The 18487-nt window shown below is 35.2% G+C and overlaps 2 protein-coding genes across 3 annotated transcripts; both read left to right on the top strand.

The window, feature by feature from the left end:
• Window positions 1-1655, top strand: LOC149014926 (uncharacterized). The gene is made up of 2 exons (XM_089156859.1): window positions 1-813; window positions 921-1655. Exons 1-2 carry the CDS (start codon window positions 324-326, stop codon window positions 1487-1489), a joined length of 1059 nt encoding a protein of 352 aa, XP_089012985.1. The 5' UTR covers window positions 1-323; the 3' UTR covers window positions 1490-1655.
• Window positions 1656-8246: 6591 nt separating this feature from the next.
• LOC149014925 (uncharacterized) lies at window positions 8247-9868 on the top strand. 2 transcript variants are annotated; one of them, XM_089156345.1, is made up of 3 exons: window positions 8247-8942; window positions 9081-9689; window positions 9805-9868. In XM_089156345.1, the coding sequence occupies exons 1-2, from the start codon at window positions 8453-8455 to the stop codon at window positions 9647-9649; spliced, it is 1059 nt and encodes a 352-aa protein (XP_089012471.1). In that variant the 5' UTR covers window positions 8247-8452; the 3' UTR covers window positions 9650-9689; window positions 9805-9868. The 2 variants fall into 2 exon arrangements, with proteins under 2 accessions (XP_089012471.1, XP_089012470.1); XM_089156344.1 differs by having other exon boundaries at window positions 8248-8942; window positions 9081-9868.
• Window positions 9869-18487: the final 8619 nt, after the last annotated feature.

The raw sequence follows: 18487 nt of genomic DNA, 5'->3' as shown, positions 1-18487 counted from the left end.
GAATACTTTTTAGGTAGTTGCAGAAGAATAAATGACCGGAGTTCTTATCAAGATTCCACTTACTTTGATTTGTAAGTGTGGAAATGTATACCCAGTAGTTCATACCTTTGGGCTGACCAAGATACTTAGTAGTCCTTTAATTTGATCTTTGTTCGGGGTAACCATGAAGCGTCTCTCTCTCTCTCTCTCGTCTCTCACACACTGTTGCTCAGACCTGCAACAGGTCTTTTATAAATTGCACCTTAATTTGCTGCTATCATCTCTCTTAGTCTCGCTGATCAGACAAAGCTAGCAGAACTGGTGCTATTCAAAATTCACACAGAATGGTGATCACCGAGACTATTACCCTACCAACGGTAATTACTTTAGCTCAAGAGTTGATAGCTCTGATTGTTGATGTGAAGGGTCGCACCGTTGCTTTCAAGGACGGCCTTGAATCGCTCAAAGTTACTGTTACGTTAATGGAACCTCTGTTTAAAGGAAGGGTCGAAACATCATGTTCGAATCAGAAGGTGCTCAAGGAAATAATGAAGAAATTGAACGAAGCAAAAGTTCTCGTGGAAAAATGCGACAAACTTCCTTCTCGATCCCTAATCCGGAAGTGCCATTACTCCCGTAAAATTTCCAATTTGGATGCTCTTCTTTTTCGTCTCTGTCAGCAGGTGTTGATGGCCGAAAACTCCTGCGCAATTAAGCTGATTCTGAATAATCTGGAAGAACTGATCAAGACTTTAGCTGCAACGCTTGCACTTACTCCCGAGAAACTTAACAAGTTGTTGACGTTAGCTGCTACGCTTCAGGGAGACAAACAAGGTAAGACGCCAAAACCAAAATAGTCGTTTCTTCTAATTTCCCTTGATCATATCTCAAGCAAATTCTATCGAAGGATCTGATCTGGCTGTTGATTTTCTCTTTTACAGGTTCCGAGTTGCATTCGGCTAGTGCACCTGCTTGGCCTCGGCCACCAAATGGTTTTTTAAAATACAATGTTAATGGAGTTTGTCATGGAAACCCAGCAGCTGCTGGTATTGGGGGAGTGTGTCATGATGCCAATGGAGCTTTGATAAATTGTTTTCATAATGGTCTTTGGAATTCAAACGCTTTGGAGGCTGCAGTTCTTGCTATCAAAGAAGGTCTTTTAGTTGCAGCATCTCGTCGTCATCTCCAAATATATATTGAAAGTTATTGTGAGATGATAATCACCATTTTGACTCAATTTGCTGCTTCAAGCCCAGGTGGGCTATCTTCTTCTATCGTCTTGGGGTGTCCAACTGAGATATCTTATATCATCAAAGAGATTATAAATTTGCAGGAACGTTTTAAAGAGATAAAATTCTGCCAAACTTTACAGGAGGCAAATTATGTCGCAGCCTCTCTATCTTCGACTGCTGCGATTCATCCGAGGCCTGAATTTTGGGATTACCAGCCTCCTTATTCTATAGCTTCGACTTTGTATTCTGATGCATATGGGGTTTACCGTCTCATTTAGCGAAAAATCAAATGTTGGACGTAGCCTCATGTTGAGGTGAACCAAGATAAATCCGTGTCTCCTTCTTCGTTTTATATTCAATTGTGATGATTAATCTCTTTGATCCTCAAATTTTGGTTGTGCTTGTGTTGTATTTCCTCTTTGCAGATGGCTAGTTGTTATTTTATTGTGTAAAAAAAAAAAAAAAAAAAAAATCAAATAACAGTTGTTGTTCAATTTTATGTGTTTAGAAATATTCATTTAATCCTTTGGTGAAGATTCAAAATTGTGCAATTTGTATAAGAATTTTTGGTGAAGTCAATGATAAGAAAACACGGAAAGAATAGAATAGAAGAAATTTAGGAATTTATTATATTCAGATCCTAATTGGGTTCTAATTCTAACCTTTGGATAATTAACTGCATTTTGTCAGAATCCTAGATAAGAATTACAGAGAATTGTAGGGGGTAAGAATTGTAGAGGATTTGAACCCCAAGATGCGATGGCATTCAAAAGCTTAGATTGTCCCCAACTCGGTGTAGATCAAGTAAAATTTTCCAACTCCATTACAGAATTACCCCTGAATATGCTTCAAATATTGCTGTAACATACATGCGACCATCTTGTAGGAAAAAAAATGTATCACAAACTTAGTTTATGAAATCCACATTAGCAATAATAGTCTAAAGATTGACCTTTCAATATCTAGGAACAAGAAAACTAAGAAAATATAAGACACTAAACATGCACTAATTCATCTTCCATGCACCATAACCAATAGTTTTATGATTTAAAACTAGAAAATATATGAGAAACACTTTTAATGCATTAACCATCAATCTAGATCAATGAGAACAATTTTGAAAGGCTGGATCATGAAGGACCAATCTCCAGCAGGATCTTCTTAATTAAAGTTTTTAATGTTGGTTTGGTGTTCAAAGCTGACAAAAATTGTTGAACCTGTACGTAGCAGATATTTCTTAATTGGTTGCAGAACTTGTACCAAATCAAACATGAAATCAATTGTAATACAATGATGAAAATAGAAAATAGAGGTGCAGGATGGGAATGGATTAAGTAACCCAGTCTCTCCCAAGTCTCTCACCCTATTTTGGTTTCTCATCAGTGGCATCTCACCACATTCTCTCACAGAGCAAAGCACAAAAATATGCTTATTTTCTTCAGCCACAGTACACAGAATACTCAAAAACAAACTCAGACACTAACAAAGAAAGGCCTAATGCAACCCTTCACTGACTAGGAAAGTGAAATAAGAAAGAAAACACCTTCAAGATAGAACTCTAACTGTGCTAATCAGGTAGATCCAATTTTCGTATTTGCTAACCAACTTTAGGCTGATTAAATTGACCAAATTACAAAATAATTAAACACAAAAGAATTAAACATCTAGTTCATACATAAACCATTTCAAGGCTTATTTCATGTACAACAGCCCTCTTAAGTAAATTTTCTGAATCGAAAAAGAAAATAAAAGAAAGTTCCCTAGGTCCAGATAAAATGATAAAAACACCAAAGTTGGTATCAATGCAAAGACCTATATATAATAGATGGATCACAGGAGGTTCAACTCTCCACTGAGACGTGAGGTTCTCAAACCATTCCACTAATCACCACACTCCCTTTCCCTGACCACCACCCCCCCCACCTGCCCTTTTTTTCCTTGCCAGAATTTACCCACCAGAAATCACTTCCAGTTAGCCAAAGATAAACGGGTAATTAATGGAGATGGGAGACCCAGTAGAATGTTCAAAGTGAAAGGATCGATTGATTGGTCGATATGGTTTTGTAATTAAATCATTCCCATCCATATCCATAGGAAGCTTTCCTGCAATTGTCCACGAATATAGTCTTGCAGAAGAGGACGAAAGAGATAAAGTTGGAAGGGAAGGGAAGGGAGAGAATGAGATTTCAATTTTACCTTTCAACTAAAGCGTGTCCATGAAAAACTCTCTTCTAGGCAATTTAGCCTTGATGGAGACTTTTTATAACGTAACTGAGCCTATTCTTCATTTCCATATGCTGAAACAAGACAGGTGTGAGTTTAAAATCCTTTCTCGTTCAGGGTATAATTTTCAGGGTTTTGAGTTAGTTCATCGACTCAGATTCTATTAATTTAAAACCTTGTTATGATTTGTGAATCCTTGGTGATCTAATCGTCTATATAAATTCTTAAAGAGAATTCTTGAGGTGTGGTGGTTTTCGCCTAAAGATGAGAAGAAGATGGGTGAACGGATTCCCTTCACCTACCTAAGGGTATTTGAGTAATTTTATTGTTGAAAAGATATTTAGGTAATTTTAAATGGATTAAATAGGGGTAAGGATATTTAGGTCATTTTATTCTTTGCTTAATAAAAAATCTTTACTGTGGAATGTGGATAACTAGTAATTTTAAAAGTAGGTCCCATATAATTTATACCATAATAGTAGGTAGACATTAGTTTCACTCTAATAATAATTGATAACGTGTAAAAAACTCTTCTAAAAAATAACAAAATCCGGGAGTTTCCTTGTTAAATATATACACACAATCAAGGAGAGGAAATTATTTGATTTATTTATTTATTTTTATAAAACGGGTATTATTTGACTTCAATGATGGCAAACACACATAATAATTTTAATAAAACACGGAAGGATATTCTTATTTTTTTTGACATCATAACATAACTTCCTATTTTGAAATCTAAAGAATTTTTTTTTGATATCATCATAAACCCATATCTACATAAAGGAGTCTAGAAGAACAATGCCTTGACTATATCTCGAAAAATATCCATATCCAATGAATCTAGAGTCTTCTTTATTATTATTATTATTTTTTGCCCAACTAGAGTCTTCTTTTTTAAGAACAATCCAATTTTGCTTCATTTAGTTTCTTTCACAAAAATTGCGTAGGTTGCACGGTACTAGTCAAGTCTGGTACCAAACAATGTATTGTGATAACGTGGTACCCAAGCAAAGTCCTTCTTTTTATGTAAATGAATGTCTCTCTGGTAAAGTTAGAATGCGTAAGTTGCACGGTACTGCACATTTATCACCTAGTACCCAAACAAAGCCCTTTTCTTTGGGTATTATAAATTATAAGGTTGTTTCACAAATTGAAGAAATGGTTTCAAATGGAATCGAAATTTATTGAATGGTATATATATATATATATATATATATATATATATATATGATGATGCTTGCATGTTTTATTCATGAGGATTCATATACTCCAGAATTACCAATCTGCGTTCATATCCTTCAGAATTACCAATCTGTGTCGGCCACGAAGTTAGCTTCTTGAGAAATGACATTCCTATATATACCCTCCATGATAAGGATATCATCCATTATGATAAGAAATTAATATTGTGTCATCCATGATGTCTGGTCCATTTGCTAGAGGACTTAAATGGATCGATGTGGTTCCTTATGTATGGCTTCTGTTTAAATTAATAATTAATAACATTGGAAGCGTGATAATAGTTAATATCAGGGAGGAAATGATGAGCATAACACCCTCAAGTAAAATTAAAAAAGAAAATGAAATTTTAGTATACTTTGCCACTATGAGCTAGGAAATTAGATTTCCATGCATGGCTACTCTCTCTCTTTCCTCGTTTTTGTTCAATTTGGCCATTGTCATTCAGATTATGTCCCTTAATCAACCAAGATCATTGTCCCAAAGCTACCAACCATTGATAAAACTGGTAAATATGAGTGTAAGATTTTCAAATTTGTTGCTGATCTTGATAGTTTCTGTCTGCAAGAGATGACGGTCGAAAGCTGCTTGGGCAATTCACGATTTTTGTGGTCCAGTACTCACTTTGGTTATAGGAATTTATATCAGACTGATCAATTTCATTAATGTCAGTTGATATGATATGAACACATGGTCACAAGGTATTGATCAACATAAATATTGTAAATATAATCTCAAAAGGGTTGATTTAATTAGTAAATTTTTTGTAGTTTATAGTATGAAATCAAGAGTTTGAATCTCTTTGAGACTAGAGATGAATTCCATAGGTGGTTTATAGTATAAAAAACTCACACCTAAGATTTATGCTGATTTTTTTTTTAAAAGAATACTTTTTATTTTGGGTACATAAACAGGTCAAAAAAAAAAAAAAAAAAAAAAAAAAAAATAAAAAAGAAAGAAAAGAAAAAGACAGAAAAAAAAAAAAGACCGAAAAAAAAATTAGCTAGCTTAAAAATCAATACTAAGAATCTCCGTCAATTCCAGAGGAAGTTCCTAAATGAAATACCATAAATTTCCTGGATCCATAAAAAACTAGACAACCAAATAGACATTGAAAGATGCTTTATATTGTAACTCTTCCAACTCTCCTATAAAATTATTAAATAATTAAATATAATAAAACATTATATAAATTAAATAAAAAAGGAAATTCAATAAAACCAGTCAAGTCTCTCAAATAAAAATCATTAGCGAGTGATCGTGCTTATCTAGAAATGTTAAGACCTAAAAGGTCATAGGCCTTTTGAAGAATTCATCTTTTTAAGTTACTGAAAACGTTAAACGTTCCTTGATCAGAGTGGACCTAGGTTATGAAAGCAGTCAACTCATGACCTCATTTTTTTATTAAAAGAAATGAAAAAATGAAGGCCAAAATCTCAGAAGTCAGAACCCTAATGTTTAAAGAGATAGTGCTACCAAGCTCACTTCCAAGTGGTTTGGTAAACCTCATGTCCCAAGCTCACTCTCAAGTGGTCTGGTAAACCTCATGTCTCAAGTTCGAATCTCCTTTGTTCCTCTGTTTCTTGCATTGGACAGTTGTGTGCTCTTTGGCTTGGGCATAAGTGCTACCGGCTTCGTGGAACTGTACTAGGCCTCCGGTGGGGCTCCGCTGACGGGGCCAATGCTTGCGCTGGTAGTGCACAGGGCTAATGCTTGCATAGGTCGCACTCGATAAAAAGTCCGAACATTGCGTAGCGGGGGCGCTAGGTCGCCGCTACTGCATCCCTTCTTTTCTTTACCAAAAAAAAAAAAAATAATAATAATTTTTATTTTTTTAGAATAGATAGTTTTTTAGAATAAGGTGTGGGGCTATTGCATGTATTGATATGCCAAAGGAAGTGCAAATCCATAACTTCAAAGGTATTGGTTATTACTGACAAAACCCTTTAATGGTTTGGCAAATCATATATTACCAACTCAATTACTCATTTGGGATTTTTTTTCTTTTGCGAATAAATATCATCTAGGCTAGTTTTCACATAGTTTGACTGTAGCTTGTATTAAATATAAGGTAAGACCTCGCCTTTCGTGTCAAACGGGACCGCTAGGAGGCTTTGTTTTTTCTTGGTAGAAAGCTACGTGCACGACTGATGTGCAGGCATTGACCTTGACTGCTAAACTGATAGAGTCAATTAAGCTTGGAACATCATCAGTCTTCCATCTCCAACTCAATTTCCAAGTAATCTCTTCAATTGATGATCAGCATATCATAACATCACGGATTTTTATTTGCGGCAGCAGCAGAGCTGGCTGCTGCCGACGGCCGTGATCTTGCCACCTCAACAAAGTATAATCGTGTGGTTAAGATTCTATTGATAAGAATTAAGTTGTACATATTGATTTTCAATTTTACATTTTAAAGGGTTTAATTTTATTAATTTACAGCTCAAGTCCTTCATTTTCCCGATGCAAAAAACCCTCTCTCATCACCATGGCTGTGCTTTCTTGTTCTTCTTCTTCGGAGATGATGATAGGCTTGTGATGAGGAGATCATGGGCTGCAAATAGAAGGGGTGAGGTGGAGAGCGTAGAAGTAGAGGTGAAGAAGGGTTAAGGGAAAGAGAGCATAAAGCGCCCAAGATCGTAGCTTTGTGAAGGAGCGAGATTGATCTTTGAGTGAGTTTAGTGAACCCAGTCTCCTCTTCTGTTGTCGCTGCTACCTTCTTTGATGCAAGAATCTCTTCTTCTTCTTCTTCTTCCTGGGTGGGAGAGAGACGGAGCTGGAGAGAAATCTAGAAACCTTGAAATGAAAGGGCGGGGACAGGGTAGCTCTGGTCGTTTTGAGAAATGAAAAAACCTAATTCCTCGGGGTTGGGTAAGGAACGAGCGTGTATGAGACGTGATGATGGTTGTCTGTACAAGTGGAGAGGACAACAGAACAAACTGTGAGAGGTGGTTGTGATGGAAAATGAGTGATGGAGAATTTTTGGCGATGAGGCGTCGGGTGGTGGAGGTGATGATTTGAACTGGTTGTACTACCATAGGCTGCTGGAATTTGTGTTCTTATGATGTTGCGTTGTTCTTCATCATCGTCTTTCTCTCTTTCGTTTTCTGAAATCTGTAACGGAAAAAAGAAAAGCATAAGAAACGGTGGAAACGCCGGTAAAGAATGTATATAAAATCAGAAATATGTATCTTGATAACGACTGTATACTTACAGGAGAACAAAGAGGAGAGTGAGGAAGAGCTGGAGGAGGCAAATACGAAGCTTTTAAAGGAAAAGATGAAGAAGAAGAAGAAAGCACAGCCATGGCGATGAGAGAGGGTTTTTTGCAGCATCGGGTGAATGAGGGACTTGAGTTGTAAATTAATAAAATTTAACCCTTTAAAATGTAAAATTAAAAATCGATATTTACAACTTAATCCTCATCATTAGATCTCAACCACACGATTATACTTTGATGAGGTGACAAGATCACGACCTGCTGCCGTATCCCTAGCTCCCAAGGGATAACTACGTGTGCTTTCTTTTTCTCTCTTTATGTTGCTGTACCTGTTGACGCGTTTCTGTTCCTCTTTTTAATTCTGCTGAGATCTGTCTCCTTTTTTATTCTGCTCTAATCTCTCTCTCTCTCTCTCTCTCTCTCTCTCTCTCAGTGTTGCTCAGACCCGCAATAGGTCTTTTGGAAATTGCACCTTAATTTGCTGCTATCATCTCTCTTAGTCTCGCTGATCAGACCAAGCTAGCAGAACTGGTGCTATTCGAATTCACACAGAATGGTGATCACCGTGACTATTACCCTATCAACGGTAATTACTATAGCTCAAGAGTTGATAACTCTGATTGTTGATGTGAAGGGTCGCATCGTTGCTTTCGAGGACGACCTTGAATCGCTCAAAGCTACTGTTACGTTAATGGAACCTCTGTTTAAAGGAAGGGACGAAACATCATGTTCGAATCAGAAGGTGCTCGGGGAAATAATGAAGAAATTGAACGAAGCAAAAATTATCGTGGAAAAATGCTACAAACTTCCTTCTGGATCCGTATTCCGGAAGCGCCGTTACTCCCGTAAAATTTCCAATTTGGATGCTCTTCTTTTTCGTCTCTGTCAGCAGGTATTAACGGCCGAAAACTACTGCGCAATCAAGCTGATTCTGGATAATCTGAAAGAACTGAACAAGACTTTAGCTGCAACGCTTGCACTTACTCCCGAGAAACTTGACAAGTTGTTGACGTTAGCTGCTACGCTTCAGGGAGACAAACAAGGTAAGACGCCGAAACCAAAAAAGTTGTTTCTTTTAATTTCAATTCCCTTGATCATATCTCAAGCAAATTCTGTCCAAGGATCTGATCTGCTGTTGATTTTCTTTTCTTTTTTTTTTTTTTTTTCTTTCTCTTTTACAGGTTCCGAGTCGCATTCGGCTAGTGCACCTGCTTGGACTCGGCCACCAAATGGTTTTTTAAAATACAATGTTAATGGAGTTAGTCATGGAAACCCAGCAGCTGCTGGTATTGGGGGAGTGTGTCGTGATGCCAATGGAACTTTTATAAATTGTTTCCATGAGGGTCTTGGGAATTTAACCGCTTTGGAGGCTGAAGCTTTTGCTATCAGAAAAGGTCTTTTAGTTGCAGCATCTCGTGGTCATCTCCACATATATATTGAAAGTTCTTGTGAGATGATTATAAACATTTTGACTCAATCTGGTGCTTCAAGCCCTGGTGGGCAATCTTCTTCTATCAGCTTGGAGTGTCCAACTGAGATATCTTTTATCATCACAGATATTATATATTTGAAGGAACGTTTTAAAGAGATATTCTTCTGCCACACTTTAAAGGAGGGAAATTATGTCGCAGCCTCTCTATCTTCGACTGCTGCGATTCATCAGATGCCTGGATTTTGGGATTACAAGCCTCCTGATTCTATAGCTTCGACTTTGTATTCTGATGGATATGGGGTTCACTGTTTCAGTTAGTGAAAAACCTAATGTTGGACGTATGTAGTCTCATATTGAGGTGAACCAAGATAAATCCATGTCTCCTTCTTCTTTGTTTTATGTTCAATTGTGTATGATTAATCCCTCTGGTCCTAACATTTTGGTTGTGCTTGTGTTGTATTTCCTGTTTGCAGATGGCTTTATGTTGTTGTTATCTTATTGTGTAAAAAAATAAAAATAATAACAGTTGTTGTTTAATTTTATGTGTTTGGCTATATTCATTTAATCCCGTTGGTGAAGATTCAAAATTGTGCAATTTGTATAAGATTTTTGTTGAAGTCAATAATAAGAAAACACGGAAAAAATAGAATAGGAGAAATTTAGGGATTTGGGAATTTATTAGATTCAGATTCTAATTGAGTTCTAATTCTAACCCTTGGATAATTAATCTGTTACGTGTCACAATCCTAGATAACAATTACATGGAATTGTAGGAGGTGAGAATTGTAGAGGATTTGAACACGAAATGCAATGGCATTCAAAAGCTTAGATTGCCCCCAACTTGGCGTAGATCAAGTAATATTTTCCAACTCCATTACAGAATTACCCCTGAATATGCTTCAGATATTGCTGTAACATATATGCGACCATCTTGTAGGAAAAAAAATGTATCACAAACTTAGTGTATGAAATCCACATTAGCAATAATAGTCTAAAGATTGACCTTTCAATATCTAGGAAACATGAAAACTAGGAAAATATAAGACACTAAACATGCACTAATTCATCTTCCATGCACCATAACCAATAGTTTTATGATTTAAACCTAGAAAATATATGAGAAACCTTTTAATGCATTAACATCCACAATCTAGATCAATGAGAACAATTTGAAAGGCTGGATCATGAAGGACCAATCTCCAGCAGGATCTTCTTAATCAAAGTTTTTAATGTTGGTTTGGTGTTCAAAGCTGACAAAAATTGTTGAACCTGTACGTAGCAGATATTTCTTAATTGGTTGCAGAACTTGTACCAGATGAAACATGAAATCAATTGTAATACAATGATGAAAATAGAAAATAGAGGTGCAGGATGGGAATGGATTAAGTAACCCAGTCTTTCTCCCAAGTCTCTCACCATATTTTGGTTTCTCATCAGTGGCATCTCACCATATTTTGGTTTCTCATCAGTGGCATCTCACCACATTCTCTCACAGAGCAAAGCGCAAAAATATGCTTATTTTCTTCAGCCACAGTACACAGAATACTCAAAAACAAACTCAGACACTAAAAATGAAAGGCCTAATGCAACCCTTCACTGACTAGATAATTTAAATTGACTAGGAAAGTGAAATAATAAAGAAAACACAGTCAAGATAGAACTCCAACTATGCTAATCAGGTAGATCCAATTTTTGTATTTGCTAACCAACTTTAGGCTGATTAAATTTACCAAATTACAAAATAAACACAAAAGAATTAAACATCATTTTTATTTTTTGGTAAGAAATTTCTATTAACCGAAAGAAAAAACAACCCGCGAAACAGCCTAGGCAACTGGAGAGCATAACTCCTGAAGCCAAGGAACGGAAATAGCCAAACCGTCGTACACGGGATCGACAGGGCCCTCCTTGCAAGAGCATCCGCAACTGCGTTTATCACTCTTGGAACAAAACAAAATGAGTACGAGAGGAAAGATGAGCATAACTCCCTAATATCCTCCACCAGAGGAGCTAAGAATAGGGGAGGGGAGCTGGAAGCACTATTTATGTATTGGACCAGTATTTTACAATCTGATTCTACGAGAAGATGATTACAATTTTCTGAAAGTGCAAATATCAATCCAGCTCTCATGGCGATAGCTTCTCCTTCCAACACTGAGTTGCATAGTACCGGTTCAGAGACTACCTGTAAAATTTCTCCTATATGATTTCGCAGAACATAGCCGACACCACCTTTGTCACAAAGAATTAATCATCTAGTTCATACATAAACCATTTCAAGGCTTATTTCATGTTCAACAGCCCTCTAAGTGAATTGTCTGAATCGAAAAAGAAAAGAAAAAAAAAAAAGTTCCCTAGGTCCAGATAAAATGATAAAAACACCAAAGTTGTGGAATCCCTTGACGGATAAAAAAAATTCTATTAATAAGAAAACCATAGGCAATAAAAAATAAAAAATAAAAAATAAAAATAAAAATTCAAAACACCTCCACTGCAAAACTTCAATGAAACAGTCATAGCTTTCCATGCTGGTATCAATGCAAAGACCTATAATAGATGGATCACAGGAGGTTCTCAGACCATTCCACTAATCCTCAATTGACAATATAAGAGGTTATTTATTGGACAAAGTTTGTGCTTCCCAATCATTTGTATTATATACAAGTGGAATCTTGTAGAGTATTCAAAATGAGTTTGATGGAGATGGGAGACCCAGTAGAATGTTCAAAGTGAAAGGATCGATTGATTGGTTGATATGGTTTTGTTATTATTCCCATCCATATCCATAGGAAGCTTTCCTGCAATTGTCCACGAATATAGTCTTGCGGAAGAGGACGAAAGAGATAAAGTTGGAAGGGAAGGGAGAGAATGAGATTTCAATTTTACCTTTCAATTAAAGCGTGTCGATGAAAAACTCTCTTCTGGGCAATTTAGCCTCAAAATACTGCAAACATTTGATGGAGACTTTTTATAACGCAACTGAGCCTATTCTTCATTTCCAAATGCTGAAACAAGACAGGTGTGAGTTTAATTCAGGGTATAATTAATTTTCAGGGTTTTGACTTAGTTCATCGACTCAGATTCTATTAAAATTTAAAACCTTGTTATGATTTGTGAATCCTTGGTGATATATAAATTCTTAAAGAGAATTCTTGAGGTGTGGTGGTTTTCGCCTAAAGATGAGAAGAAGATAGGTGAAGGGATTCCCTTCACCTACCTAAGGGTATTTGAGTAATTTAAATTTCAAATTTTGAATGGGTTATATAAGGGTAAGGGTATTTAGGTTATTTTATTCTTCGCGGTTGATAACTTTTGTAGGTCTCATATAATTTATACCATAATAGTAGCTAGGTAGACATTAGTTTCACTCTAATAATAATTGATGGCCTGTAAAAAATTCTTTTGAAAAATAACAAAATCCTGGAGCATATTGATCATGGCTGGAGTTTCGTTGTATTTATATACCCACAATCAAAGAGAGGAAATTATTTCAGTTTTGGGGTCTCTGTGCTTTTTAAATATAAAGTGGGGTAGGTATTAGTGTTTTAAGACCTCCATTTTGGGGTGCCATTGCAATTTGCTCTTCTTTTTTTTTTTTTTTTTTATTTTTTTTATTTTTATAAAAGGGGTATTATTCGACTTCAATGATGGCAAACACACATAATAATTTTAATAAAACACGATATTCTTATTTTTTTTGACATCAAAACATAACTTCCTATTTTGAAATCCAAACAATTTTTTTTTTTGATACCATCATAAACCCATATCCACATAAAGGAGTCTAGAAGAACAATGCCTTGACTATATCTCCAAAAATATCCATATCCAGTGAATCTAGAGTCTTATTTATTATTATTATTATTATTATTATTATTATTATTATTATTATTATTATTATTATTATTTTTGTCCAACTAGAGTCTTCTTTTTGAAGAACAATGCAATTTTGCTTCATTTAGTTTCTTTAACAAAAAAATGCATAGGTTGCATGGTACCAGTCAAGTTTGGTACCAAGCAATGTACTGTTCTTTTATCACGTGGTACGTACCCAAGCAAAGTCCTTCTTTTTATGTAAACGAATGTCTTTCTGGTAAAGTTAGAATGCGTAAGTTGCACGGTACTGCACATTTATCACCTGGTACCCAAGCAAAGCCCTTCTTTTTTGGGTATTATAAATTATAAGCTTGTTTCACAAATTGGAGAAATGGTTTCGAATGGAATCGAAATTTATTGAATGGTACATATATATGATGCATGCATGTTTTATTCATGAGGATTCATATACTCCAGAATTACCAATCTGTGTCGGCCACGAAGTTAGCTTCTTGAGAAATGACGTTCCTATATATATATATACCCTCCATGATAAGGATATCATCCATTATGATAAGAAATTAATATTGTGTCATCCATGATGTCTAGTCCATTTACTAGAGGACTTAAATGGATCGATGTGGTTCCTTATGTATGGCTTCTGTTTAAATTAATAATTAATAACATTGGAAGCGTGATAATAGTTAATATCAGAGAGGAAATGATGATCGAGCATAACACCCTCGAGTAAAATTAAAAAAGAAAATGAAATTTTAGTATACTTTGCCACTATGAGCTAGGAAATTAGATTTCCATGCATGGCTACTCTCTCTCTTTCCTCGTTTTTGTTCAATTTGGCCATTGTCATTCAGATTATGTCCCTTAATCAACCAAGATCATTGTCCCAAAGCTACCAACCATTGATAAAACTAGTAAAGATGAGTGTAAGATTTCCAAATTTGTTGCTGATCTTGATAGTTTCTGTCTGCAAAAGATAACAGTCGATAGCTGCTTGGCCAATTCATGATTTTTGTGGTCCACTCACTTTGGTTATAGGAATCTATATCAGACTGATCAATTTCATTAATGTCAGTTGATATGATATGAACACAGGGTAATTAGGTATTGATCAACATAAATATTGTAAATATAATCTCAAAAGGGTTGATTTAATTAGTAACAAAATTTGTAATTTATAGTATAAAATCAAGAGTTTGAATCTCTTTGAGACTAGAGATGAATTCCATAAGTGGTTTATACTATAAAAAACTCACACCTAAAATTTATGCTGATTTTTTTTAAAAAAAAGGATGCTTTTTTCTTTTTGTACATAAATGGGTCAAAAGACCAAAAAAAAAGAAACGAAAGAAAAAAGAAGAAGATTAGCTAGCTTAAAAATCAACACGGAGAATCTCCGTCAATTTTGGAGGAGGTTCCTGAATGAAAGACCATAAATTTCAAACTCAGACAACCAAATAGACATTGAAAAGATGCTTTATATATATTGTAACTCTTCCAACTCTCCTAAAAAATTATTAAATAATTAAATATAATAAAACATTATATAAATTAAATAAAAAATGAAATTCAATAAGACCAGACCAGTCAATATTCAGTCCCTGAAATAAAAATCATTAGCGAGTGATCGTGATTCGTGCTTATCTAGAAAGAAATGTTAAGACCTAAAAGGTCATAGGCCTTTTGAAGAATTCACATTTTTAACTTACTGAAAACGTTAAACGTCCCCTGAGAGTGGACCTTAGGTTATGAAAGCTTTTATAGATCAGTTTCTTTTATAGACAAAATTACCTTGGATATATGTATATATGTTCTTTAAAGCATACAAGAGAAGCTGATGGAGGATATAATTCAGGAATCAGGAGATATGCATTAGCACGGATCTTTCTCATAATTAGGCAACATAGAAAAGCTGTGGATCTTATGCTCTGGAGTTACCCATGAAATGGACAATGAAGTCTAATTGATCGAAATGCATGCCTGAACCCTAGAAATTAGAAAGCAAAAGAAAATAGAAACGATGCAACCTTTTCTTCGTTCATTCCTTCCCATCGTTAATGGAGAAGAGAATGTGATCCGCCAAGCTTCCGGCTTACACTAGAAACACTGACTTTCAAGGTATCTCTGTTTATGAACTTCTTTGATAGCAAGGCTTCAGCCATGAGAGCTGATCGACCATGCAAATTTCGACTCCTAAAAGCTTTAACTTGTAAGGAATATTCATCGACACTCCCACATCTGATTTTCTGGAGTTGCATTCATCTCTTACCTTATTCGTCTGGGTGAAACATGATTATTAAACATCAAATCGATAAATTGCCTCAGTTGCAGACCCTATTCTTCAACAAAGATCAAGAACCGATCGAGCAATTAAGTTTGTTCCAGAGAACTCCGAACGATGATTACTTTTCTTCTTTGAATAGTAAACTCAAGAGGTTATTTATTGGACAAAGTTCGTGCTTCCCAATCATCATGAGCATGTACGTCGAATCTCGTAGAGTGGTTTTAAAAAGGAGAAATTTATGTTAATCCTTACGTTGCTAGGAAACCTTATGTTAATCCTTTCGCTCATTTCATTTTCCTTCTTTTCCTTACATATTTCTAGGACTAGAATAAATCTTATCCGTTAATGACTTTCCAAAACCACATTTTCACCTTGGATTAAATCTTAACTAAAAACGACTTACGTGTAAATAGAAAAACTTTTCAACCCATTCACTCAGTGAATGTTTCAAACTCGGATTTTGCTTGGCGTAGGTACTGCTCCAAGCAGCAAATTTTTAAATAGAGTTTTAATTTTTTTAATGGTTCATTGTGAACCGTGCGAACTGAACCGAGTTTATTCTCACTTAAAATTTGTTTTCTTGTATAAGGTAAAATCTACGACCATGATTTAATCAAAGACCCAACTTTTCATCTTGACCCAAACACTTATTTACATGTCAAGGGTCCCACACCCTTGTCCATTGTGTGAGTGGAGATAAAGTTGTTAGAGCAGTTTCAAACCTCATGATACAGAAGAATAATTAAGTTTTAAATTGCTTTTCTCAAAATCACATTTTCATACCTTATTTAAACTTAAATAATTTAATTTTAAATTGCTTTTCCACCAAGTATTTATCTCCTGAGGGAAAAGTTCTTCCACACTCGCCAGTGAATCGAGAGTCTTCTTCCATGAGAGTTATATCGGTTGATGAAGACTTTGATCAATCCATATGGGTGGAGGATTCAGATTCGTCCATGCATGTATGTCAACATCACTACCCATAAAGAAAAACACAAGAAAAAAACGAACCATGAGCATTGAAGTTAAGCGCTAAACTAAATTCATGAGAAAAACGTTTCCAAATTCAAATTCCAAAAGCAGCGCGCGAGCGGGATTTCAAAATCGAGATCAAATTATGATTTCAAATCATGGAGTCATAATTTATAAAATTGTGTTTGGTGGGAAGAATCGAATTCATCCTAAAAACTATTGATGCGGTTTTGGATGGCGATTTGATCTCTTTCCCCCCCTCTCAATTCTGTTTGGTTGTCGATCATGAATCTGGTTTTCCGGTAAATTCGATCATGAAAAACGTTTCCAAATTCAAATTCCAAAAGCCTAAATGAATTCTTTGGAGAAATGGTTTCAAATGGAATTGAAATTTATTATTTATAGTAAATTTATTGAATGGTGTATGATGCATGTTTTATTTTTTTTATTTGGGGTAGCACTCACATGAGGATTCACATACTCCAAAGTTATCAATTTACGGTCATATCTTTCGAAATTGCTTCAGTCATGCACATTAATGGTCAAATGAAATTTAGGTTGAGATTTTGATCCGACAGACCGAAATGTATTGCATGATGGTCTTGGTGTCCTACACATTAACTGAAACAAGGTCTTATACCCTTTTCATCACCCCCAAAGAAAAGAAAAATCCTTTCACAGTTTGGATTTGGTTAAGATTGGGACACTTGACCATTCAATATCCAATGTTAATCACCTTTGCATGAATATCCTATAATTTCTTTTATTTCTCTCTCTCTCTCTCTCTCTGGACATAGATTCTCTATATAAATCTTTCACCTACTATATTGGTAATGTTCATTTACTTTCTTCAAGCTCTTGACAACTCGGCTTAGAGCTCTCTTTACACATCAATGTTGGGGCAGTTTCAATTTTTACTGGACTTGCTCATTAGTGCAAGCTTCTTATTAGGTAGAAGACGTGGAAGAAGAAGACGTAGCTAATTAAGATGTAGAATCGTGTGTTAGGTTGATACCATATTAAAACACAACCTCAATAGAAAAAATGGTTGAATAATGTCATATGAGAGACCTCAAATATATAGGCAGTATACATCCCGTGCTGTTAGGTGACTAGGAACAATAAAAAAAAGATATAAAACATGGATATATAATACATGAAAATGTTTGTATAAAAATACTATGTATAGAAATGATTTAATAGAGAAACCAATCAAGCCAAATTAAGATATTGTGAAATGGAAGGATGATCTGGTATGGAAAGAATTCTAATGGAAGGAAGGATGAATGGAAATAATTCAAATGAAATGAGGAAATAATATGAAAGAATTCAAATGAGATAAGCAAATAATATGGGAAGAATTCAAATTAGAGACAACTAGGGAAAGGAGGAAAAATTTTCTTATCATGCCTAATGCTTCTTGATCACTGAGATTGTTCCATTTTCACTGCTCTACTTGTGTGAACGGGTTTTGATTTTATAAGGTTGGCTCGTAATTCATTTTAGAATCACATTTACTGCTCTACTTCTGTCAACAGGTTTTGATTTTACCCATTACATTGATTCTGGATCATTTTAGAGTCACATTTAGATGCAACAAGAAGAATATATATTTTTTCTTCTATTTTTGAAAATGAAAAAGGATAGGGAATTTCTAAAAGAAGCTTGAGGACTTAATTAAATGGATGTGGTTCCTTATTACTGCATAAATTATGTATGGCTTCTGTTTAAATTAATAATTAATAACATTCGAAGCGTGTTAATAAGAAAGAGGAAATGATGACCACAACAGACCATTCAACGGACGCGGCAGGAGAGAAATTTCCAGTTGGGTCGAAAGCTTGCTCCAATCCTCTCTTGAAAGCTCTTTTAACCGAGGCCCCGTCAAGAATGAAATTGCTTAATGCTGGTTTCCTGGAAATTTCATTTGCCATGAAATTGCTTAATGCTGGTTTCCTGGAAATTTCATTTGCCATGAGGTTTCAGAGGTGGTGTGACCAGTTCTGAAATCTTATACAATTTTTGGAGATTGAAATAGTGGAATTTTCTTGTGTGTTGTTTGTATT

Source organism: Hakea prostrata, chromosome 5 (genome assembly GCF_041222555.1).
Source record: "Hakea prostrata isolate BN-2017 chromosome 5, UWA_Hpros_2, whole genome shotgun sequence".
In the NCBI taxonomy this organism is placed as follows: Eukaryota; Viridiplantae; Streptophyta; class Magnoliopsida; order Proteales; family Proteaceae; genus Hakea; species Hakea prostrata.
Note: the sequence above shows the minus strand (reverse complement) of the source record. Positions and strands in the feature narration are given on the sequence as shown.

Excerpts from the sequence above, each read along its gene's own strand:
- LOC149014926 (XM_089156859.1), top strand. The coding sequence starts at position 324 with ATGGTGATCACCGAGACTATTACCCTACCAACGGTAATTACTTTAGCT. Across the intron at positions 814-920 it reads GCTTCAGGGAGACAAACAAG|GTTCCGAGTTGCATTCGGCT; the intron begins GTAAGACGCCAA and ends TCTCTTTTACAG.
- LOC149014925 (XM_089156345.1), top strand. The coding sequence starts at position 8,453 with ATGGTGATCACCGTGACTATTACCCTATCAACGGTAATTACTATAGCT. Across the intron at positions 8,943-9,080 it reads GCTTCAGGGAGACAAACAAG|GTTCCGAGTCGCATTCGGCT; the intron begins GTAAGACGCCGA and ends TCTCTTTTACAG.